At 36.6% G+C, this 25,531-nt stretch overlaps 2 protein-coding genes across 9 annotated transcripts in view; both read right to left on the bottom strand.

The window, feature by feature from the left end:
* LOC136031542 (PHD finger protein 3-like) overlaps nucleotides 1–20,055 on the bottom strand; it is a 151,024-nt gene extending 130,969 nt beyond the window's left edge. The window contains exons 1-2 of the mRNA XM_065711212.1: nucleotides 19,904–20,055; nucleotides 5,587–5,717 (exon numbers count right to left, since the gene is read on the bottom strand). Coding sequence (XP_065567284.1) covers nucleotides 5,587–5,717; nucleotides 19,904–20,055 — 283 coding nt within the window. The remainder of the gene's footprint in view (nucleotides 1–5,586; nucleotides 5,718–19,903) is intronic.
* A 4,123-nt stretch (nucleotides 20,056–24,178) lies between these two features.
* Nucleotides 24,179–25,531, bottom strand: part of LOC136030873 (tropomodulin-1-like) — a 109,328-nt gene continuing 107,975 nt past the window's right edge. For all 8 annotated transcript variants that reach the window (XR_010618374.1, XR_010618372.1, XR_010618369.1 and 5 more), the window contains one exon: nucleotides 24,179–24,548. Coding sequence is in view for 2 of the 8 variants with exons in the window: in XM_065709947.1 (XP_065566019.1) it covers nucleotides 24,542–24,548 (7 nt within the window). In the remaining 6 variants the exon portion in view is untranslated. The remainder of the gene's footprint in view (nucleotides 24,549–25,531) is intronic.

The following is a 25,531-nucleotide window of genomic DNA, read 5'->3' as shown; positions in this document are numbered from 1 at the left end:
GCTTGCTTTTGCTTATTGCTTGCTTTTGCTTATTGCTTTATTTTTTTATAGGTGTTTGGGTTTCCAATTAAACCTTAAATAGAAGAATTGTTCATGGTGTCAGAACAATGGACCCATCTACAACCTCTCCATTTATCGACTGGAACCAGCCTAACTTGAAAGATGCCTGGACAAGATTCTCCAAGCATGTGGAGTTAATGTTCAGTGGCCCCTTAAATGGAAAATCTAATGCAGTGAAGTGCTCCTACCTCCTCATATGGGTAGGAGAGAAGGGCAGAGACATTTTTAGTACCTTTGTTGTTCCGGATGGCAGTGAAAACAATCCAACTGAGTACCTAAGACTGTTCAAAAACCATGTTGAGCCCTCTTCCAATCCCATCTTTGAACGCTTCAAGTTCCACAAGCGGAACCAGAAAGAGTTTGAAACCATTGAACAATACATTACTGATCTCAAGCTAGCTGCACAGAATTGCAGCTACAGCCAGCAAGATGAGATGGTGAGAGATCAACTCATTTTTGGGCTGAAGAATGATAGGCTCAGAGAAAGACTTCTTACTGAAGGTGGGAGCCTAACTTTGGACAGAGCTGTCCTGAGATGCAGAACATTCCAGGAAACCCAAGCACAACTACAAACCATGCATAATGAAGCAAAGCAGACTCTCAAACAGGAAGTTGATGCAGTTGGTAGGAGAGTATCTGATAGCAGAGCAAACAAAGATTGCTATTTCTGTGGTGGCCCATACAGTAATGAACAGAGATGCCCTGCAAAAGGAAAAAAATGTTCGAAATGTGGTAGCTTAAACCACTTCGCCCGTGCATGTAGGAGCAAATCAGTCCATAATATCCAGCATGATCGCCTGATGGTTGTCGAAGACTGTGCGGCAACCTCAGAATTTTTCATAGACTCCATAGACAGTGCTGCTGAGAGCAGCACGATCGCTACCATCAGATTAGTTGAACAAAACACTCGTGTGAACTTCAAAATCGACACTGGCGCTGAAGTCAACGTGCTACCGTCACAAATCTATAGCATGCTAAACCCACAGCCATCTATGCTTAACACCTCTGATATACTTACTTCCTATTGTGATGGCAAACTCAAAGTACTAGGAACCTGCAACCTGAAACTCCAAAGAAAAGACAACCAAGATCCAGAGGTCCACATATTCTACATTGTCAGTACCGCTAAACAACCTCTCTTGTGCAAGAACTCAAGCGTGTCACTAGGCCTGATCAAATTCCTGAATGAAGTTACCAAGAAGCCAGATCAAACTGTCGACAGAATCCTTTCTGAGTACGAGGACGTCTTCCAAGGGATTGGAAAACTAGAAGGTAAATGCCACATTTACTTGAAGGAGAATTGTCAGCCTACAGTACAGCCACCAAAAAGGATCCCTATATCCATGCAGAATCGATTCAAAGCAGAGCTTAGCCGTCTCGAAACCCTTGGCGTTATCGAGAAAATATCAAAACCGACGGAACGGGTTAATTCAATAGTCATTGGTGAGAAGCCCGACGGAAGTCTCCGTTTGTGCCTGGACCCTAGAAACCTGAACAAATGCATCAAGAGACCGCGCCACCCAATACCAATATTCGACGATGTTGCCATAAAATGCGCCAATTCCAAGAAATTATCTAAGCTTGATGCACGCCATGGCTATTGGAGCATGGAACTCGACGATGAGTCAGCTAATCTAACTGCCTTTAACACAGCATTTGGAAGGTTTCGCTTCCGGCGATATCCCTTTGGTCTGAATTGCGCCCAGGATGACTTCCAAAGAAAGATGGAAGAAATATTTGCTGAGCTTATCGAGACGGCAGGTCTGGGCCTCCTTATCGATGACATTGTTGTTCATGGAGCAACAGACGAGGAGCACGACAGCAACCTGGAGAAAACTTTACAAGTCACGCGTGAAAAAGATGTTCGTTTCAACAGAGAAAAGTGCATCTTTGGCAAGACAGAAATTCCATACTTTGGGCACATATTGACCTCGGAAGGTATCAAACCAGACCCAAATAAAATTCTTGCCATTCGCCAAATGCCCAAGCCTAAGGGACCTGAAGAGTTACAATCGCTGCTGGGTATGGTCAACTACCTTGGCAAATATATCCCGAATCTGTCAACATTGAAGCACCCACTCAGAACTCTTTTAAAAGAGCACAGAACTGACGGCAGTTTCCAGTGGACCTCAGAGCACAACAAAGCGTTCGCCAATATCAAGAACAGCATTTGCAAAAACCTAAAATACTTCAACCCAACTTCTGAGGATGTCGTACTGAAAGTTGACGCGTCGCAACATGGCCTTTGAGCTACATTAACGTGCGACGGTGGAATCTGTGCCTTTGCATCAAGATCGCTTTCATCAGCCGAGCAAAAATACTCACAGATTGAAAAAGAAGCACTGGCCATTGCCTTCGCATGCAAGCATTTCCACCAATGTGTGTATGGACGGCCAGTCAAGGTTCTCTCCGATCACAAACCACTTGAATCCATCCTATCTCGAGGCATTTCAGTTACGCTCCACGACTGCAACGTCTGATGCTACAGATCCAGCCGTACAACTTGTCAGTTGAACACGTGCCCAGAACAAGCATCCCTGTAGCCGATGCTCTTTCACGCCTCCCACTCCCTGAGACGGACGCAGAATTCGAACGAGAGACAGAAGTCTTTGTTCACACTCTATTTAAGAACGTACCGATGAGTGACAGTCGACTGTTGTGCATTAAATCATCAACCGAATCCGACCCCGAACTATCCTCTCTAACCAGCACCATCATCACTGGATGGCCAGAAACCAGATCCAGCTGTTCTGAGAAAATTCAAAAATACTGGAACACCCGTCATGAGCTATCGATAGCCAATGGTATTGTTCTAAAAGGAGACAAAATCGTCATCCCGGCGACAATGCGCAGAGAGATCCTGCAACAACTACACCACTCACACATGGGAATGGAGAAAACGAAACAACGGGCCAGATCAATCGTCTACTGGCCTGGTATCAACAGAAACATCGAAGAAACGATCAGCCAATGTATCAGTTGTGGCCGCTTACAAATGCAACCTCGGAAGCACCCTCTGATCAACACGGAGCTACCTGAATACCCCTGGGAACGTATCGGAGCTGACATTTTCTCGTTCAGGGGGAGGAACATCTGATCATAGTCGATTACTATAGCCGCTATTTTGAAGTGGACAAACTCACCAGCATGACCTCCAAAGCAGTCATCCAAAAGATGAAGCCACATTTCGCACGTTTCGGCATTCCCAGAATGTTAATGACCGACAATGGCCCACAGTTTTCTTCAGCCGAGTTCAGTACATTTGCAAAAGAGTGGGGAATCAAACACATTACTTCCAGCCCCCACCATCCGCAATCTAACGGTTTAGCAGAAAAAACTGTACAAACAGCGAAACAGATTATTGAAAAATCCTACCAGAGTGGAACTGAGCCATACCTTGCATTCCTTGAATATCGGAATACACCAGTTGATAACCTGGCATCCCCTGCTCAACTACTTATGAGCAGACAGTTGAGGTCCATGCTGCCAGCTCACCCCAAGCTGTACAAACCAAAACTCGTCCCATCAGCACAGTTTAAGGAAGCTAGATACTACCATCAAAACCTGCAAAAAAAGTATTTCGATCGTGGAACATAAGATACGTGCAGCCTACAACCTCGGCAACCTGTCTGGATCAAGGTGATCCCAGGAAAAGAATGGGAACCAGGAAGAGTCCTGTCAGCAGCTGATGCCCCCAGATCATACCACGTCGAAACAGAAGCTGGGGACATATACCGTAAAAATGCGAAAGATACTATCCCACGCTCTGAGCCTGTTTCGGGAAACCACCAAAGGATGGATCTACCCGATATTCGCGAGAAAGCGGGACCGATGTCACCTACAACTCTCCCGCCTCAGGGGAAGGTACAAAGCTCACCAGCTTCGAGATCTGCAAACCCTGGCGTTGGTAAAAAAGCTCTCCAAAGCTAGCAGCCCACCAGCTACTGAATCCGAACTCCTGCCGATTGTCCGACATGTGCCCCAGACACTTGGAACAGAACGCCCTGCTGAATCTCCTCGCAGATCTGCGCGCGATCGCAAGGCCCCTCAGAAGTTCTGCGAATACGAGCTCGACTTGTGAAGAAGAAAAATGCAATGTTGGGGCTCAGCTAAATACCCGCCCTGCTTGCTGCCTGTGGTTATTGCATAGTGCTTATTTATTGCTTGCTTTTGCTTATTGCTTTATTTTTTTTATAGGTGTTTGGGTTTCCAATTAAACCTTAGACAACAATATAGACAACAATATTCAAGCTGATCAGAAAAAAATATTTTGGCCCATTTCTGAGCTCCTTAACCCCCTCCCTGCCGCAACAAAATACTAGATAGTTTTGGTCTAGAAATCAATCCCTTAAAGTTTTAAGTCATTCACATACCCAACGTCAATCAAGCCTCCTTAAACTATGTAAAGAATTGACAATTATTATTCATGGCCCTTACCCATGAAGCTGTGGGGGTCATCCACAGGATGCACATTTGCTGCACCTTATGATTCTTTTAGACAAAATCGCAATCTGAAATTTTCAATTAGATGGCTTGGGGATTAAGAAAACTAGGTAATAAAACAGATACAGAAGGAAGACTGGTTGCTCTCCAATCACTTTTTATTCTTAAAAGGGGCACTAGAACTTTCAATTGAGTGAGCTCCCTCTTAAGTTCCTACAGCAACAACTTCCATGCAAAGTGGACAGAAAATAAAATGAGCTTTGAAGGTCCATGGCTCTTTACTTAGTTAGCATTAAATCCCACCTTTGAATGCAGTAATTATTTCTATTCTCTTATTTCTAGCACTTTCAATAATTAAATATGATCTCACACAAGACACTAAATTATTTTGTTTTATTCAACATTTATTCTTATGTAAATAATGGAAAAGCATGACCTCCGCTATTCTCCAAATAATGTATAGGCTATTGGCCCTTGATGTTGGGGGTAATAATGCAAGGGTAGACCCAAGTCAAATGCAACTCTTTGCATTTTCAATAAAAGAAACCAGTTCCTTCTTTATCAGAGTTGTCTTTTCCAAAAATGAATAGTTCACTCCTTTGAATATTGTTTCTCATTTTTAATTTAAGCTATGCATAAGCTAAATCCCATTTCCATTTCTTTCTTCTACAAAAAAAAAGTTTACTTCTTTGAACATTATTCTCATCTTTATTCTCAACACATTCGTTTCCTTTCTCCAATTTCTACTACAAAGAAATATTTTAGCTTTTTTTACTTTACTTCTCATTTTTATTTTCAATTGTATATATGCTCAGGCATATATGCAGGAAATTGTTTTGGAGAGAAAATAAAGCTGAATTATATACTACGGGAAAAATATAACAAATTATATGAAAATTCGTATAAGTCCCAAGATTTCACAGGGGAGAGGGGATTTGGCCTGAAAACCTTCCTCCAAAACCCATATAAATGTGCCTACATATATATTTTTTCTTCTATGCTGGATCACAGCAAATGCCTTCTAATAATATGCTACTAAAAGGAGCCAAGATCTGTTGCTTAGAGTTATAAAAATGAACTTACTAGCAAATCTTCTCAGTGAAGTTTCATCTACGACAATATTTTCGTTGTTGACAACTATTAAAATTTTGGCTTGATTTGTACAACCATTCTTTGTTTCAGCAATAAAACTGTTGGACATAACTATCCGACCACTAAAATAAGATAATATCATATAAGAACAGTAGCAACAAAGAAACAAGTTAACACAAATACAATACATTCATGAACCCAGTTCCTATTTCGTAATATTTATATTCTGTAGAATGAAAAGATTTGATCACCTGTATATAACATCTGATGTGCAAAGAAAGTGTTACCCCTTTTTACTTGTTATATGCACATAGGGGAGTAAATTTTTTGTTTTATCAACCATTTTATATGAGAGTATAACGGATAATCACTGATCATTAATGATAATTCTTTTTTTTTTACTCATATTATCTTGCTTAAAACAATACATAACTAACCCTCACAACTTCATGCAAAATTGCCTGTTTTTATCATGTGTCATAATTACTTGATTAGCTTAGCATAAAAATCCATTAATTTCTTTTATATCACAAGTACATACAGGGTAAACATTTGAAAGGGGATTAGTTGATTGGTCTCTCTTCAAGAGATGGAGGTAAGAAATGATAAAAATAGAGTAAGATAATTAGTAATAGAGGTAATAATAGAGGTAAGATAATAGAGGTAATAATAGAGGTAAGATAATAGAGGTAATAATAGATAATAGATAATAGAGGTAAGATAAATAGAGTAAGATAATACCATAATTTCTGAAGGAAAGAATTTTCTCCAGTTTTGTATGCTGTCTGCTTTAAGACAGAACTGATAAAACATGCAACTTTTCCATTAGGTTACATAGAGAAGAAAATTCCTAAGAACAGGATTCCAGTAAATCTGACATAAGCTGTATATTCAATACTGGCACGTATGCAGGGGGGGGGGCTTCGGCCCCCCCCTGAAATTTTGTGAAATATTTAATTTCCCCATGGTTTCTGGGGATTTCTGGCAAAAGTAGGACATTTAAAAGAATCTAGATACATGTGTGAAGTCCTTTTTTGGATTTTACAGCATGCAATTATCCAGTCAAGTCACTGCCCAATTATTAACCCGTTTTCTGTCTAACTTTTTACCCTCTTTCAAGTAATTAGCAATTGTGCTGGGTTTTTTTTCATAAAGAGAGTTTGCTTTCCACAACAAAATAGAATTATCCTTGATATTAGGATCCCAATCAAATGTTAGCATCATATTTCATTCACAGCACCAACGCATTTTATCAGACAATATTGAATGCTGGCAGATTTCAGATTCATGCTTCATTTATATTGTGCAGAATATGTGTTTCCATAAAATTTTCACTTTTCTTGATACTAACCCCCCCCCCCTTAGAAATTTTCCCTCTGTTGCACAATAGCTTATACATAAAACAAAGAATTAAATAGCCTAAGAAAAACCCTCTGACCTAAGAAAATTCCTAAAAAGGGGATTCCAGTAAATCAGACATTAGCTGAATATTCAATAGCCAATCCCAACAAAATAGAAATTAAGTGAGAACTCAAATTTGAAGTATCTTCCTTCTTAATAAATCAACCAGATCAAACAGAGAGAATATCAAAACTCATAAAAGATTAAACTGGAGTACTTCAGCAATTCAGAAATTCAGAACTGCTGCTAAAACCACTGGCTATCTACAACCTCCCATCAGGAATAAAACAATTAAAAAAATGCTTAGCCTCAGTCATTTTTTCCACCAAGCAGTCTCTTTAAAATATTGAAATTTATATTATTTTGATCTAGTCCCTAAAACTGTCTGCAAGTAAGCAAATTATTTAAATTAAAAACTATTTGCTATTAATTAAATAATAACATAATATACTATCTTCAAACAATTGTAGACAATGCTAGCCGCATATAACATCCAAGTAAAAGGAACAAAGATCTGTTGGGCAAAGACATAAAAGACAATTAATTACAGTAACAAATCTTTTACATGAGTTTTCGTTTCATTTAATTTTTATGGTTGGCAACTATTTAAATTATGGCTTGGTTTGTACATCTATTCTTATTATGCAAGTCAGCTGTGATGAAAGTGGAAAAATATTATAGGTAAATATTTTTTGTGTGTGCAGTAAAGTTTTTTTAAATGTGCAACATTCTCCCATCAAAGTAGAAAAATTGCATTTTGGTTGCAAACTTAGCATTACAATTAAAAGATAAAAACCAAAATCATAACAAAGAAGAGGAAAATCTTTTACCACAGGAATTACTCTAATAACTCAGTCAACTGAGCCAAATCATGTTGACATAATATGTTGTCAATAATGACATAATAGATATGACATATAATATAAAATAATGACATAATATATAGAAAATCTATAACTTGGGCTATATATTTGCACATTATGGGGGTAAAATATTTCGACAGTGTGAACATAGAAAAGAATTCTTACTACATAATATGCAGAATAACTATACCTAACACATTAGGAGTGCAAACTATACTTCATACCCCCCCCCCCCTAATTTGCAAATATATAGCCTAAATTTGTTATTTTTATTTTACTTTGATATATTTCATTAGGACTGAGCATCAGAGAAACATATTAGAAGAACATTAGGTAAGGCATATATCATACAAGTACCAAACCATCTAATGGGCCCTAAGAGAAAGGTTGTTATTTTGCCTCTTGCCCAATGAAAACCAAAAGTAAAATAGAGACAAAATAAAAACAACGCATATCCTGTTCAGATTTTCAAGAGGTTAAATAAATTTTTCTAATGCTTAAACCTTTGGTGGAAACTATCTTTTGAAGCAACATAATCTAAAGTTTAGATACCTTAGACGGAACTTCCATTACAAGAGTTAATTCCTGTTAGCCTCAATAATATGTTTAATCACTCTGTATATATAGGTACCTTAAAGATACCATTGCTGCATGCAATGCTTGCAGAGGGCAAAAGCCACGGGTATTTTCTCTACTACAGATGCCAATGCTTTATAATTGTATGGTTTAAGGAAAATAAATTTCTAGCACTTGCATTAGTGAAATCTGTAAAAAGCTTTTAAGAATACCCTAATGTGCATACTGAATCATCAGGATAAAGGTTTTTAGGATCTTGTAGATGAAAATCCTGTCTCTTCTTACTGCTGAAAAATTAAAGAAGACAAAATCAATTTATTAAGGTATGAGGATTATGGATTTTCAGAAAAAAATAATTTTATGCATGTGATTTCCTGCATCTGTACTGTACTGACTCTAAACCTCCTTATAGGATATATTTATTAGAGTGGCTTCAAACATTCAAAACAAGAATAATATGAGCAAGTCTTTCAAGTAGCTAGATGACTAAAGAAGAGTCTTTAATGATGTCAAGTATCTTACTTGCTCTAGCAACTGACATTTTTAATTCTGCTACTGTCAAAAGCCCTTTTTATCTGCTTTTAGTATTTCAATATCCAATGATATACCAAATCGCTAGTCAACACATAAAATTATAAAAACAACTATAAAAATTATAAAATACTTACTTTCATCATTCCTAAAAGACTTTACTTTATGCCTTCCCTCTCCCTAATGTGCAAATATATAACCTATATTATAGAATATCCATGAATTTTTCCATATGTTCCCCTTCTATTCAAATGGATTTAATGGCAAAGAAGCAAAACTTATGAAATCAAGTCGCCAAAAATGAAAATGGGGAATATATACTTTAGGCTATATATTTGCACACTAGTTTAAAAGCAAAGTGCTTCTAGGAATGATAGACTTCATTAAGCATTTTAGAAATTTTCAAAGTTGTTTTCAGAATTTTAGAGTATTTTATTCCAATGAGGAGTAATTCTACATTAGCACCCTTTTCTATTTCATGGCATACTGATTTGTCACTCAATAACTAAACACATTTATTATGCAACAAAACAAGGAAATAAATGCAATTTTTTAACTTGATCACAAAAATGAATGTCATATGACAGGCCTTTTTTTCAACCTCTAGTTGCTCTGTGCAGATGTATGCAGCACCAGAAAATGGAAACTCTCACACTACACATTCCACTGATTTATGATCTATTGGAGAAGTATGTATAAAGAAAACTTAATGAGTGATGGGATTGAAAGTTTAAAGATGGTCAAAAAGATGTGCATCATGAAGTCTGTAAGTCTTTTGATTGAGATGATATGGTTGAATGAGTTGACAGACTGGTTAAAGAAAACCTTAAGATTCACCACAGTGTCTTTGTCTAAGGAATTTCAGAAAGTTATAAGGTCGTTTTTGAACTCTATTGTTGCTGAAAAGCAAGGCTACAAGAAATTTTGTACATGCTGGCTCACAAAATAGTTGACAGATGGCCTCAAAACTTGTCAAATGGTGATAGCATTTGAGTTCCTTAAGTATTATCGCCATGAAGGAGAGAACTTTTGAATAATTTGTGACTGGAGACAAAACCTGGATTTCAAAGGACACACCAGAAACAATACAACAATCATAACAATGGATGTATTCAAAATCATGGCAAAATTCTAGATAAGCTACTTTTTGCCATCTTTGAAAGAGGTTTGGTTTGGAAAATGGAATTTTTTGAATGGATCTACAGACTAAAGCATGTCCTGGGAAGGTATTTTGAAGTACCTACTTCTGCTCCTTCTCTCTCTAGAGGGCACTGACTTTTGATGACCTTAAAAAAAAATTCTGTTATAAAAGTGCAACCTTGTAAAATAGATCTTTTGCTTAAATGAAGTAGCCTACAAGAAAAGTATTTTCATCTTCATAACTTTGCTAAATCCTAACTTATGAGGTTCAAAAAATCTGTAAATATACTTTCTAAATTTAGAATAAAAAAACAGGTAAAATTATTACCGTTCATATTATTGAGTTACCAATAAAGTGAACATACCACTTGATGCCCTTTTTAATGCTCTTTATGACTATAATAAGTGCTTCTATCGAAAATTCAAATTTAAGCACTTTTTGACCTAACCTAACCCTTTTATAAATAATTTTTGGCACTGAGAAAATTTAGTTTTTTTTTTTGTTGAAAACAGCCAAGAACACAGCACTGAGAAAACATTGTATTATTTTGTTGCAAAACAACCAGAAACTCATACTTTAATTGAAAATTTGTCATTTTTAAGAGCTCAAAAGCTGCTTAAATTTGAATTAGCAATAGAAGTGATTATTATATTTGTAAAGACCATAAAAAAAGGCATTGAGTGGTATGCTCACTTTATTGGTAAGTCAATAGTTGAAAAGAAGAATAAGCTCAGGTGAGCCTAACCTCATGATCTTCAAGGGCCAAAATGTTCCAAAAAACGAGGCAACTCATCATAGTTGGGAAGCCCCACCCAACCCCCTCCAAACCAATCCGCGATGGAAACCTAGTTATATCATCACATCTTCATGTAAATAGTTTTGTTTCCCCAGTGCTTTGCTTTAATAAATCGTCAGTTGATATTTCTTGTGAAGCTTCATCCAATCCTTCTCCAAATGTTTCCCATGTCAATCTAAGTGTTATTTCTGCTAATGATAATTCAAATGTTATATCTAATAATTTGTTCGTGTCATGTCAGAATTCAGCAGATTCAAGTTTTTAAGTACCATATCTGATGTTACCTCTGAGTCTCAAAAGCCAAATTTCCTGAGTCAGAAGCCCATTTCTGGAAATATTTTCTGTGTTCTTTCAAGCAATGTTAACTGTCTGACAAATAAGCTTCTAGAATCCAGAGTGCTTCTTAGTGAAGAAGCAGCAGATGTTGCGAGTTTTGTTGAATTGTTACCGAAACATAGTTTTTTGGTGGTTACTGAAACATCCCTATAGATCTTGGGATATCAACTATTTAGCAACTTGGAGCACCCTAATTGTCAAAGAGGAGTTGGTGTTTATGTAAGAGATAGTATCCAAGTTAGTGTTGTAAATCCTACTATTCTTTATATATCTTTGATTGAAAGTGTATGGCTTGATATCTCCATTGCTAATAATAATTTGCATCTTGGGTGCGTTTATCAAAGTCCAAGTGCTCCTTCCCTTGAAGATAGTGAATTGGCCCTCAAAACTATCATTGATGAAATGACATCTTCAATATCCCTTCCTAGCTCATTTGAGTTAATAATCACTGGAGATTTTAATAATTGAGTGGGTTGAAGGAACTGGACATTTTTCATCTAATAGTTGAGACTCACCTTTTTTATCTTGCCTATCAAATAATTTTCTTCATCAGACTATTGATAAGCCTACACACTATACAGCTGATCAGAATCCCTTGCTGTTAGACCTTGTCATATTGTGTGATGCTGATTTCCTCATTTGTAATGATTATTTACTGCCAATTGCTAGTAGTGACCACCTAGTTATTCTGTCTGTGTTGTCCCTAAATAGTCGTCCACAACCTATTTTTCGTCCTCAGACTTTCACCAACTATGAGGCAATACAGCAGGAACTTTCATCTGCAAACTGGTCAATGCTTATCACCAGTGACATCAATGAGTCATGGTTAAATTTAAAAAAAAAAACTCTCCTTGATCTTGAAAAGAAACATTCCAGGGTTATTTTTAGGAAACAGCCCAAAACACTTCACTTCCTCACTAAGGAAGTTGAGAAGCTGATTAACCAGAAATCTAGAGCTTGGAAACAGTATATGAAGAAGAGGAACCAGGAGACTCTGTCAATTGATAAGGCAGTACAGAATCATGTAACAGATTCTGTAAAATTAGCTTCTGAGATCAAGTTAAACCCCAAAATCTTTCTGGAGACATGTCCCTTCTAAAAACCCAAATCATAATACTATTCCTGACCTTGTTGACCACAGTGTACTACACTCATCTCCAATAGATAAGGCTGACATTCTAAATGCACAATTTGCTTCTGCCTTTACACAAAACTCAAGTACCTCCTCACCAGATCCTCCATTGTATGAAGTGCTTTTCCCTATGCCTGATCTGTCAGTAAGTGAACTAATGGTTTTCAATAGCCTTGAGAAGCTTGATGTAAATAAGTCAAAGGGACCAGATGGTGTTCATCCATGTCTTCTTAAGGAGTGTCAAAAACCTCTCAGTTACCCCCTGTGCATGCTGCTCTGGTTATCTCTTCAAAATGGGGAACTACCGCATGATTGGAAAACATCTTATATAACCCCAATCCATAAAAATGGACAAAGAGACTGTGCAGAAAATTACTGCAGTTGTTAATTGTTGCATCACCTCTGCAGTTGTTAAGGTGCTTGAGAGATTTATTAATAAGGCTCTACTTGAACATCTTGAGGTCAATAATATCCTTTCCACATCACAACATGGATTCAGATCTGGTAGATCTGTGGACACTAATCTCATCCAAACATATGAATTAGTGACTACACTGCTTGATAAGGGTTTTCCTGCCAACATGATTCTTCTTGATCTGTCTAAAGCATTTGACAAAGTTTGTCATGAATTCCTCATAATCAAATTGAGAACTGCAGGTGTCAATGAAGGTGTTGTACAGTGGATTATGGGCTTCCTTTCTGAAAGATCACAGAGTGTCAGAGTTTTTGATTCACAAGGAACTCCTCATTTCTCTTCTCCCACAACTGTATTAAGTGGCATGCCCCAGGGCACTATTCTTGGACCAACACTTTTCAACTTCTATGTTAATGATCTACCCACCCTTCTTTCAAATCTTATTACCCTTTACACTGATAACTCAAAACTAATTAGAAAAGTGGCTACTCTCTCTGACCAGCAATCAATTCAAACAGATCTTGACAGTCTAGGAAGATGGGCTAACATGTGGCTTCTGACTTTCAATGTTGACAAATGCCATGTAATCCATTTTGGCAAACACAACAACCATCATAAGTATTTCCTTCAAGACAACTTCCTTTCTGCTGTTTCCAATGAAAGAGATCTTGGGGTTATTGTAGATCACCAATTAAAGTTTAGCAGCCATGCTAATCTGTTTCATCTTTTGCAAATAAAACCCTTGGTATCATAAAAAGAACCGTCTCCAGCCAACACCCTAGAGTTCTTATGAAGTTATATAAGGCACTTGTACATCCACGCCTGGAGGTTGGAATGTCATTGGCTGCCCCTTTCTTTGAAAAAGATAAGAAGTTGCTTGAGGATGTTTAGCATCATGCCACTAAGATGGTTAGCAACATGAATAAATTTCTATACAAAGAAAGACTATGTCATTTGAAGCTGCCAACACTGACATACTGAAGGAAAAGGGGTGACATTATTTTAACCAAAAAAATCCTCTCTAAAAACACCCTTCCCAGTCTCTTTGCACAGCCCTTGAATCCTGGTACTAGAGGTCAGAAATCAATTGATGAAAAATTTATATTATTGATTTCATTTATTTTCTGAGTGAAAGGAACTAAAGCTCTTGCTACTCCTTTTGTTTGAGAAGTATTATTTTGCTTTTTCATATAAATCTATTGCGTGGCTAGAGTTTCTGGAATCTCCCTCTCCTGAACTCAATGTTTCCTAACACTTCTAGCCCCCTCAGGGAAGGGGGCCAAGCATCTAATTGGTTATCAGAAGCTGATATTCCTATTGTTGTATCTCCAATATCCAATGATGATAGCCTGAATGAAACCATGATTACTGTCTCTGAGTCACCAATCTCTGAAACTGACAACCTGCTAAATGAGGATTTTCAGACAGTAGGCAGAAAACAGAAACGAAAAAAACCTTCTATGAGTCCTCCTGAAATAATGGGACTCTCAAACCCAAATCCAGCTGTGGAGATAAAGGACAAATCCATTATCCTTTTTACTCCAACAGTAAAAGATCAATCTTTCTCTATCAAAAATATTACTAACATTAGAATGAATCTTTTCAAAACTTTTAGATACAGCTTCACTGTGAATGTGAACAGAGATGGTTCACTAATGGTTATGTTTCTAGACAGAAATGAAGCCTACAAAGCCCTTAGCCTAAATAAAATTGGCAATATCCCTGTTACACCTGCATGGTGGAAACCAACCCTGAAAAATTCTCAGAAAATAGTACTGTACAACATATCATTGGAACTGTCAAATGACGACTTGAAAGATGGTCTTATGAACAATAAGGGGGAAATGCTGGAGGTTCTGGATGTTCATCGTATGGGCAAACTGGATTCTAAGGGAACAAGAAGTAGCAATAGTGTCCTCTTCATCTTACCTGCTAGTTCCCAATTTGACTCGGTATTCCTTTTTGGTCAGCAAAAAGCTCATAAAATATACCAAGAAAAACCTCTTCAATGCTCAAAATGTTTTAAGCTTGGTCACTCATCTAAGTATTGTTCTTTTTCTGTGCCAGGGTGCCCTAATTGCCTTGGTAATCACTCCTTGTCTACAGAAAGTAGATGCACTGAAGTGCCTAAATGTACAAACTGTGATGGTAGACATCAATCAACAGATCACAATTCATGTCCTAAATATGTTCAATGAGCTAAAGTTTTAAAGATTGCTCTTCAAGAAAATATCCCTTTCCCAATAGCTGCAATGGAGCTGGCCAAGCAGTCCAGAGTACCATCAGGTCCAAGAGTTAATGAGGCCAAAGAAGGGAATTTAGCCCTTCCTCAAAAACCCTGGCTACAGGTCCACAAGAACCACCCAAATCAGGCACTCATACCTCCTACTGAGACTTCTTACCCTCCATTGGCTAAGGAGCATCCCAAGGTGGCTGAAGCTAGTCCATCCCTCAACAATCCTAAATCTTGGTCTGAAAGAGTGGCAGCTTTTCCTAATATTTCTACTCAAGCCATCACTATGCAAGATAGAGTTGGACCTCATATTACTAATTTAATTAAATATGTTGCATCAGTGGACCTAATATTACAATCAAATATGGCTAAAGATAAAAAAGCCAGTATAACAAAAGAAATTGCAGAACACTACTTTTCCAATTCTATTTTCAATGAAATAGGAACAGAATTATCATCCATTCTCTCAAAATATCATGCATGTCATCTATTCAACCCTTCCTATGTTAACTAAGCTGCAGATCCTACAATGGAATTGTGTCTCTTTAAATTCAAATAAACTTGCTGATGTTATCCAATGTGCAAATGATAAGAAAATTGGAATTATTTGTCTACAAGAGACTAATCTTCATCAGTACAAGAAAATCAAAATGCCTGGGTACAAGTGCTACAGGAAGGATAGATCAACTAACAGAAAGGGAGGGGGTGTGGCAATTTTTGTTCATGTTTCAATCCAACACTCCCCTCAACCCTTAACTATCTACAGGGATGAAATAGATGTTGTAGGCATATTAATTACCTTAGCCAATGGTAACCATCTTGCCATAAAATCCTTTTATAATCCATGTGGTAGTAAGGACATCCAAAGCATCTTGGAAACAGAATTATCAGGTAATAATACCTTTATTTTTGGTGATTTTAATGCCCACAGTCCTCTCTGGGAACAATCAGCAGGTAGCAACAAAGCAGGAAGAGGAATAGAGTACATATTGTCCAATTTTCCTGACACCTTGATTTTCACTCCATTTGACTTTCAGACATATTTCTTCTAACTCTTTCTCAACTATAGATTTGCTTCTAGGTCCTTCTTCATATTATGATTTAGTTCAGATGGTAAAGGTGTTGTCTCTTCAATCTGATCATTGTGCAATTCTTACATTACCCGGCTTTAGATAACATTACCCGGCTAGAAATTGATGTTTGTAACTCTCTCAAAAAAAGACATGTCACAATGGCTGTTCTGTTTGACTGGTCAAATGCCTATGGAAATGTAGTCCACAATAAATTATTGGAAATCCTAATAAATCATGACTTCCTGTACCCTTTTATAAGTTTTATAAAGTCTTTTCTAACTGATAGATATTTTTACGTTCAAGTAAATCAGTCTAGAAGTGAGCAATGCCCCATTATGAGAGGACTTCCTCAAGGTGCAATATTGAGTCCTCTTCTATTCAACTTGTATGTTTCTGAATTTCAAGTATCTCATGCATCATTTGGCCTTTATGCAGATGATTTGATCATTTGGAAGTCAGGAAGGGATATTAGCCTTCTTCAAAGCCTTATTCAACAGGATATAAGTTTAGTCCAGAGATTCTCTTTAGCATTTGGCTTCCCAATATCAATCAGTAAAACTAAAGCCATTATATTTACTAATGGTACTCTAGATCCTCCTAATTCACTGACAATTTTCTCAAGGGAGATCCCATATTGCAATTCAGTGAAGTTACTTGGTTTATTAATGGATTCTAAAATGCAGTGGCATGAACATATTAATTCTTTGAAATCTCTGATTATTCAGAGACTTTGTATTCTAAAAAGACTTGCTGGAAGTAAGTGGGGATGTCACCCAAAAATTATTTTGGATTTTTACAAATTATATATTTGTTCAAATATAGAATATGAGATTCAAATATTTTCAGCTCGTCCCCCATCCTCATTCAAAATCCTTGAATCTTTACAAAATTCTGCTATTCGAATAGCTTTGGGTGTGCATAAGCATACTCCTCTGTCAAAATTAAGAACACTGTTGGGATTGGTGTCCCTAAGTGAAAGAGCATCTAGTCTAAGGATAAAGTATTTCTCACAAATCCAGGCTTATGGAGCCAAGCATGCTGTATATGCACATACCTTTGCTGAGAAGTCAGCCTGTCCCAATGCCCATTCATCATGGAATCAGTTTCAACTGGAGGTCCCAAACTGGAATCAACATTCGCTTTATGCATATCCCTTTACTGAGTCCCCCCCATGGGAAATGAGTCCTCCAAGCTGTCAAGTAGAACTTATCTCTATTAGTAAAGATTTGATTCCTAATTATGAGATCCAGACTATTTTGGCTGAACACATCTCAAAGGCTTACCCCAACTATAGAAAAATATATACAGATGGATCCATCCAGAGGGAAAGAGCTGGAGCAGGAGCATGTATCCCATCCCTGAATTTGAACATTTATTCTCCTCTCCCATTGGGATCTTCTATCTTGTCTGCTGAATTATGTGCCATCTGCCTGGCCTTGGATGCACTTATAAATTATAACATTGAATCTGAAAATATACTCTGTCTCTCCAACTCTAAATCAGCATTACTACTGATCCAAGATATTAATAGAATTGCTAACGACAAAGATTTATATAATATTAGAAGACAGCTTCTTAATCTTAAGATCAAGGAAAATGAAGTTTATTTTCAACATGTTCCTAGTCATGAAGGTATAAAATATAATGATATGGCTGATTCTCTAGCAGCAAAGGCTTCCATGTTATCCCCTAGTCCTTCCTCTGACCTCAATTCACAAGATATTATCAGGCAAAGATCCAAAGTTAATCACAGTACATTAATGTTATCTCAATTTCATACAAGATTAAATACAGTGCTATATTACTGGCTGAAATCAGGTGCCCTACTTCTAAATAGCTTGTTATTTAATTGGAAGCTACATCATTCCCCTTTATGCCAAATCTGCTTTTCAACAGAGGAAACAATCCAGCATATTTTATTTGATTGCCAGGCTCAGAGTGAGGAGACTGTTGCTCTTAAGCGTTTCTGCTCCTTGGCTAAGATTCCAAATACTTATACAGCTATCCTGGATTCTAACCTGCCATGGGAAATTGATCATAAGATATTTAAGGCAGCAATTGATACCTTAAAGAAGAGAAATATTGTTTAATAAAGATTACAGCTTGAAGAAGTCAATTTTTAAAGGGACGCAATTTATCCATAGTTTTTGATTGTGCAGAAGAGAGCGGGAATGAGTAGGAAGAGCCATATTGGTACCGGCCAGCCTAGTGCCTTAAACTGCTGGGGACAGGTAGCTCAGGTACTCACACTTCCCACAATCAATAACAGTGTATTATTGTTCATAATTGTATATATCCATTGTTTGCAGACTGGAGGAGAATAGTGCTTTCAGTAGCTAGTTTTTCTGAAGAAGAAGTCAAAGAGGTGAAAGGACTTGTTGTTAGTCCATATACCTCCCTACAATTTTTGGAACTGGAACTCATTGAAGCTCTCCATGCAGCATTCCACAAGTAGACATAGAAGCCACTTCTTCAGCCAAAGAATCATCAATATGTGGAACCAGCTCTCTGAAGAAACAGTTTCTGCAACTTCAACCGACAAGTTCAATTCCCACCTTGATAAGGAATGGCTCTGCCAGGAGTTCCTTTACAATTGGGAAGCTGCAGAGTCCTCCACAAGAGTCTAATCTAACAGCCACAATCTACACCAAATGAATTCTTTTTTTCATGGAGCATCACAAGGGTGGATAATCCTTATATTGCTCCAAGCTGCAATTTAAGGTAATAATATGAACTGTCATAAATTTTCCAAAAAACATTGGTATGGCTTAAAATTCTACTCAAAGAACAGGGATTGCATTTTTTAAAACTAAAAACCAAAGAAAAAGAAACTAAAAATTTTCAACTAAAGAATAATACACAATTAATTAAGGTAAGATACAACTAGAGGAGCTCATCACCAATGTCTCATAGATAGTGTTTAATATGTAGCATTTGTATATACAAAAGAGTTGGGATAGGATGCTGATTGTCATATACAACTAGGCCTAGCTTGTAGGTTATACTCTGTCAGAAATTGACAGTGTGCTTTAGAGTCTACTCTAACTAGGCTATAGAACAATGGTCCCCTTGATCATAGGTATCCATGGTCACTGTTACCAAGTGGGTTCAATTACATCTATCCTAGCATAATCTTAGTTAGAAGGCATGTCACTGGGCTGTAAACATAATCCAACATTGGACCTTATTTTGCTCCAAAGTATAGCCTAATAGGCCTATTGCTTTATCAAAATTCCAATGGGTAACAAACCAGTTGAATAGGCTAGGCAAAAAAGTATCTAAACTAGAATTTTACCAACAATTTAATGGGACTTCTTTGATTGTCTGTTATATAGGCTAATTTTGATTTAGTACATAGCAACCTTCAATTTTTCTTGAACTGAAGATGCTGCTTGGAGGGAACCACTTCTAAGCCACTAAGAACCTTCAAACCAATGCCAAGGATCATCCAAATTCATGGGCTTCAACACTATTTGAAGAGGGTATTGAAAAGCTTGTCAACAGATGTTTTAATCTTTTTTGTGTTTAAATCAGAGTCACTATAGCCTAAGTGTCTCTTCATAGGCCAACAAAAATTATTGTTTTAGACTATATGAACTTATCTTTTATTAACAGCTTAACATATGTTTAAAACAACAACCCCCATGTTTGCATTCCATGTAGGCTAATCTCAGCTAGCCTAACCAGTTACTTGGAAAATTACTAGAATCTAATGTGATATTTCTATTCCAATAGTGTATTCCTTTCAGACAAAGACGCCCAACTGGAATTCTAAGTGAATTTCTATCCGCATTTATAACATGGTACTTACTAGAATGTTAAAACGATACCAATAAGAAAACTGTGTACACAATTGTTGTTACAATAATCTTTTCTTTCATAATTCGGCGTTGCCAAAGTATGTGTAATCGGTTGTGTTTCAAGACTTGTAATTTGGCATTTTGGCTGGCTAGCTTGTCGCATTCGATGTGAAGTAAACCTTTTCGAAGCAATGAGGATGGCATGCTTTCAGACGTTCTAACACAAAAATTCCTAATATAAAAATAAGGCAAGAAAAATGCCCAAATAATATGATTTCTATAATTTCGCATATGTAATGTCAGCCTATCCTGTCATATTTGCAAATTTGCCCTGATTACTAAATATACCATCTAGATACTGCTTACAATGTTCCAGCCACAAAGACGTCAAATTAATAGATGCCATTTTCTCACTACTATTCCTAATTTATTTTATTCTTTCATTCAAAATCTGGCATGACTCTGGATCAACAAATTAATCTGAATGTATAAGTTTTGTAAAATCTGGCCTCTATTTTTTCTATATCAAATGGCTTCACTAGCTCTTAATTAATTGTTGCCTCGAAGTGATTTTCTGAATAAGGTTTTAACAAAAACAGGAGAATAATGAGTTTGAAAGTTTTGAAATTTGTATTTTAAAATCGGCCATAGCTAGAGTGGTGATTTTTGTTTGAAAATTAAAGGAGAACAATCGCTTTTATCGTCGGGTTTTTTTTTGGCAAGCTTCATGGAATTTCTGGTCTTAAACTTCGGAGCATTAGAGGCAGAGGCTGCTTTAGGGCACATTGTAATTCCATCCGAAATACTTGGTACCTCAATTTCTATTGGAACTTTTCATACATGCCACATATACTGCTGGCATAAAACAGTATAGCGATTCTACGTCTTTTGTTTTTGCTTTTGGTACCTCAACAATTATACTAGCAAGCACTGGAGGCAAGAACCTTTCTACAGCATTCAATAGTGACACATTGGGAAATGGACTCTTCGGTTTAACTTCTGATGCAAACAACGCAACAGAGTGAGTACAATCCGTAAACGAATATTTGAACAACACTCTTTTGCATAGTTCTTGCTTTAACTGCGGTTTCTTCACCTTTGAAAATGACACTAAGCTATATTTAGCGCTAGTGGTCTTGCTTTTGTAAAAAAAAAAAGAAGGACGAAACATCCTCTTTTGGCAAAGAAAAAACAGTTTCTATATCAAGCACAATGCAGGGTCATCTGGAGCCCTGTCCTTATCTCTTTTTTCTTGGCTTTTTAGTTTTTCCTCCACAAGTTTTTCATGAGAGGTTTTGACTTCCTCAAATGTACTATTTTTCCAGCCACTTTTTTTCGTTCGCTTTAAGCATATCAGCAACTTTCGGCGAACCGAACCAAGCTATAACGCCGTATGTGATTCAGTAAAATGAAAATTTAAAGAAATCCAAAAATATTTGATTAAGCAGAGAAGACTTGTAAACCACAAGCAGTTAGAGACGTTTTACTGCAATGTCAATTAGATCATTCTAAATAAAATCTTTTTTACACAAAATAGCGTTTGTAACTCTGTTTCAGCAAACAAATTATACTTTTCAAAAAACTGCTTTCATTCGACGTAATAGAGGTTTCAACTTACCATCAGAAGCAATACTCTAGTATTGCTTATAGTAAAGGACCTTAAGACCTCAATGTCTTATTATTCATTGTGCATTTCTCTAACCGAACCACATTGTACAGATGAAAATTGTATTGATTTTGGAGGGGGTTCGTTTAATCAGAAATTCAAAGTTTTAATGCCCTTTTTCAATGATTCAAAAGTGATTCAAAAGTGACCAAAGTGATTAGAGGGCAACCTCTATTCCCTCTCATGTCCTTCTTCTCCCAAAGACATTCAATCACACTTTGAGACGGAATACTAAAAGCACTATTAACAACTCACTACAGCACAAAGCCACCTGAGGCCAACATCGCTACACACCCTCCTCCTCCATCCTAATCTATTTAAAGCCTCCTTCTTTGCACCCTCCCAGGAATTACCATTTCCTTTAAATCTTTCTTTATGAAATCCTCCAATACCCAACTGTTGACGACCTGCAGTCTGTTTAGCCCTAGACGGTTGGTCAAAAAGGACAATCTTTGGCGATCTTTCATCCTTCATCCGCAAGAACCTGCCCTAGCCTTCTCAATCTTTCTCTCAATTTAACCCTAGGAAGCGGGATTGAACCACGATTTTCGTACAGCCTACTGTTTGAAATACGGTCAGTCAGCCGGGTGCCCAGAACAATCTGCACGCAATATCTTTAGAAAACGTATAGCAAATCTTCATCCGCTTTTTGGAGTGCCCATGCTTCAGAGCTAAATTTGACCACTGTCATCACTGGTGCTTCCAATATTCTGAAATTGGTTTGTAGACTTATCTTCCTGTTCTTCCAAACTTTCCAAACTTCAGCTGTAAAAAAAAAACACCCAGAGCCTTGGCTATCCTACTTTTAACATCGCCACTACTCCCACCGTCTTTACTAATAATATTACCGAGGAGAGTGAAGCTGTCCACCAGATCCATCTTTCCGATACCAAACGTCACCTTTTTCATCTTCATTTATTCCTATCCTTAGTGACATAGTCTTCTTAAAATTTATTTTCGAGCTATTCTAGAACCTTGAACTCGCAAAACCTCTAAAAGTTCATTTATTTTCCTTAGAGTTTCATCTAGGATTTTGTTCAAATAGTCCAAAGGTCAGAATACTATACTTTCTTTTATCTTTGAATCCCTTTGTTATCTTTGAATCCATTTTTATTGAAATTAAGTCAGTGTATAAGGATTTAGCTGTGGGTTTTGTTCAAAGGTCCCCTAGTGGATCTATTGCTTCGTTTATGAAATTTTTTGAAGAGGTTTTGTACTCAGTCCAAAAGCATCCCTGTAAACTAATTCTTATGGGCGATTTCAACTTCAACCTGCTGGATCAAAATTCTGCTCTAGCTATAGATTTTTTTGTCAATGATGCTCTCTTCAGGAACTCTACCTTCAGTTTGCATACCAACCCGAGTTACTGACAAGCATGTGTCTCTTATTAATAATATTTTTTCGTCCTTAGATACCTTAGATAATTATTGCTGGTTAGTGATATTTCTGATCATTTTCTCGCTATTTTCCGATACAAGACTACTGATCAAGCACATCGTATAGCATCAACATCTAATCTCTCATTTTTCCGTTTTGGTGATACTGACCTGAGTCAACTTAATTCTCGTCTGACTGATCAGCCGTGTATTAATTTATTTTCTGCTATACGCTGCGCTTGATCAGTAGTCTTGTATCGGAAAATAGCGGGAAAATGATGAATTGTCCTATAGTTAATATTCATTGAATATTAAATTCATTGAAATGAAAGGGAATGATTTAAAAACACGTTTTTAATGCCAACCTTGCTTTTTGGCTGCTGATCACATAGGTCTATTTGTGACAGGTTCTGTGTTAATATCTATTGGTTTTTCATAATATTTCGCGAGGTCATTTTTAATTAAATTTGTGTATAGAGCATTTAGTGAATATTCTCAATTTAATTGTATTCAATTTTCAAAAGTTGATTTATATATAGGCCAAGTGGGTGATTACTTACCTAAACAAGCTCTGCTTCAGATTTTGTTATATTTATTGTTGATGAATAAACCTTTCTTTCTTTAAAACAAAGGGAGATATTGAGGATACTCGCTTAATTTCAAATAGAACAGTTTTTAGTTCTGAGCTGAGCTGCGTACAGGGGTTCTCGGTGAGTATAGCTTCGAAACAGATTGAATTTAAATAGGAAAAAAAATTATGATAATTTGCTGAGGAAAATAAAAAGAATTATTTATTGAGTTAGTTATTTTTACTACTGATTTGTTCCATTTGTCAGGCTTATTGTTGCTTCGAAATCGTTATGTTTTGTAGACGTGTCTTATTCATGTTTCTATTTCTTGGTGCAAGATTTCACCCCACCCCAAAAAAAAACCTTGTGCCTTGTTTTTGTTTTTGTGATTTACTTCTTAGTAGTACACCTCGCCAACAATGCTTTTGACTTGCTATAGATTATTATTTTTGTTTGATCAATTATTACCACTACATATCTAATCTTAGTTTTAAGAGCCTAAATTTCCATTCTGATTTGTGTCATTATTGGGACATTTTATTTTAACAGCTTTACTTGGTACTAAGATGGTCAACTTCAATAATTAAAAAGTTTCAATATTGGTTACCTCAATAATGATTTTCTCAACAAAGGAAAATCGTTAATAAAGACTTCAAACAAAATATTGCCAGCAGCTAAAATCAAAAGTATTTAATCAAAAAAAAGATCTCACACCAAGCCCCGTTTTGTTAAACATCAGTTCTCTCAGCTCTATTTTCATTTTGTTAGCGTTTTATTTTCTTCATCTGCTGCCAAGTAAGAAAAGCACTCAGAAGAAAAGGGAGAACCGAAAACAAAATGGAAAAGGTTAATGGCCAAACAACAATTTAGGGGAGAGTTGAACAAAAGCTGGGGCCTATCTCTGGCGTGAAATAATAAAACTATCGAATTTTCTTCAACATTTACACTTCCAATTGCTAAATTCCTTTGTATAAATAAGATTTGAAGATATTCAACGAGTCGACGGCAGTGTCCAAAGAAATCTTCATAACAGTTAATTCACTCCCTGCAAATAAAATAATCAAAAGTTAAAATGAGCACTAAAAGTGATCCCGAAGAAAAATATTAACGAAGTAAAATTTGAGTTAAAAAAATAGATTAAAATAAATATAATAAAACTTCCGCAATGTGGAAAGTATGAGACTAATTTGAAAATTATTTTCTTGCTCTAGCTGGCTGTGTCTATGAACATACATGAGCGCTGCAGCAAAATGGCAAGATACGAGATCTGGTGAAATATTTCCCAGTTTAATCGAAAATCAAAGACATTCGATGATCTTTTAAAAATAACCTACTACTGCTTAAACTAACAATTCATTACCACTTAGCTTCTACATACATTAAATAAAAAAAAAACAAGGTTTTTTTAACTGAAAGTAAGGAGCGACATTAAAACTTAAAACGAACAGAAATTACTTCGTATATGAAAGGGGCCGCTTCCTCATCAACGCCCCGCTCTTTACGCTAAAGTTTGACTCTCTCTCAACTCTACTTTTTAAAACAGTGCCATAAGGCAGTTATTTTCTCAGGCTCGTAACTTTTGATGGGTAAGACTAAACTTGATGAGACTTGTATATTTAAAATCAGCATTAAAATGCAATTCTTTTGATGTAGCTGTTGGTATTAAAATTCCATTTTTTAGAGTTTTGGTTACTATTGAGCCGGGTAGCTCCTTACTACAGTTCGTTACCACGAACTGTTTGATAGGCACTATAATCGACAACTACCAACGTCATATGGCTATATGTCATTTGACCCTACTACGTCACATGGCTTCATATGGCAGTAGAGAGAATTACAATGACTTTAGGCCACTTTAGGTCTATTTAGCTGCAATCATGATTCCTCCCTTAAGCCTGTTCAAAGCGTCATCGTTTACTCTCTCTGTCTTCAACCTTCAATTTCCTTTAAAACCTTTCTTATGGCCTCTTCCCACAACGCTCGAATATCTCCTGTTTTCTGTTTGGCCACACATTAGCGATCAAAATA

The sequence above is a fragment of the Artemia franciscana genome, chromosome 9 (genome assembly GCF_032884065.1).
Source record: "Artemia franciscana chromosome 9, ASM3288406v1, whole genome shotgun sequence".
Taxonomy (NCBI): Eukaryota; Metazoa; Arthropoda; class Branchiopoda; order Anostraca; family Artemiidae; genus Artemia; species Artemia franciscana.
Note: the sequence above shows the minus strand (reverse complement) of the source record. Positions and strands in the feature narration are given on the sequence as shown.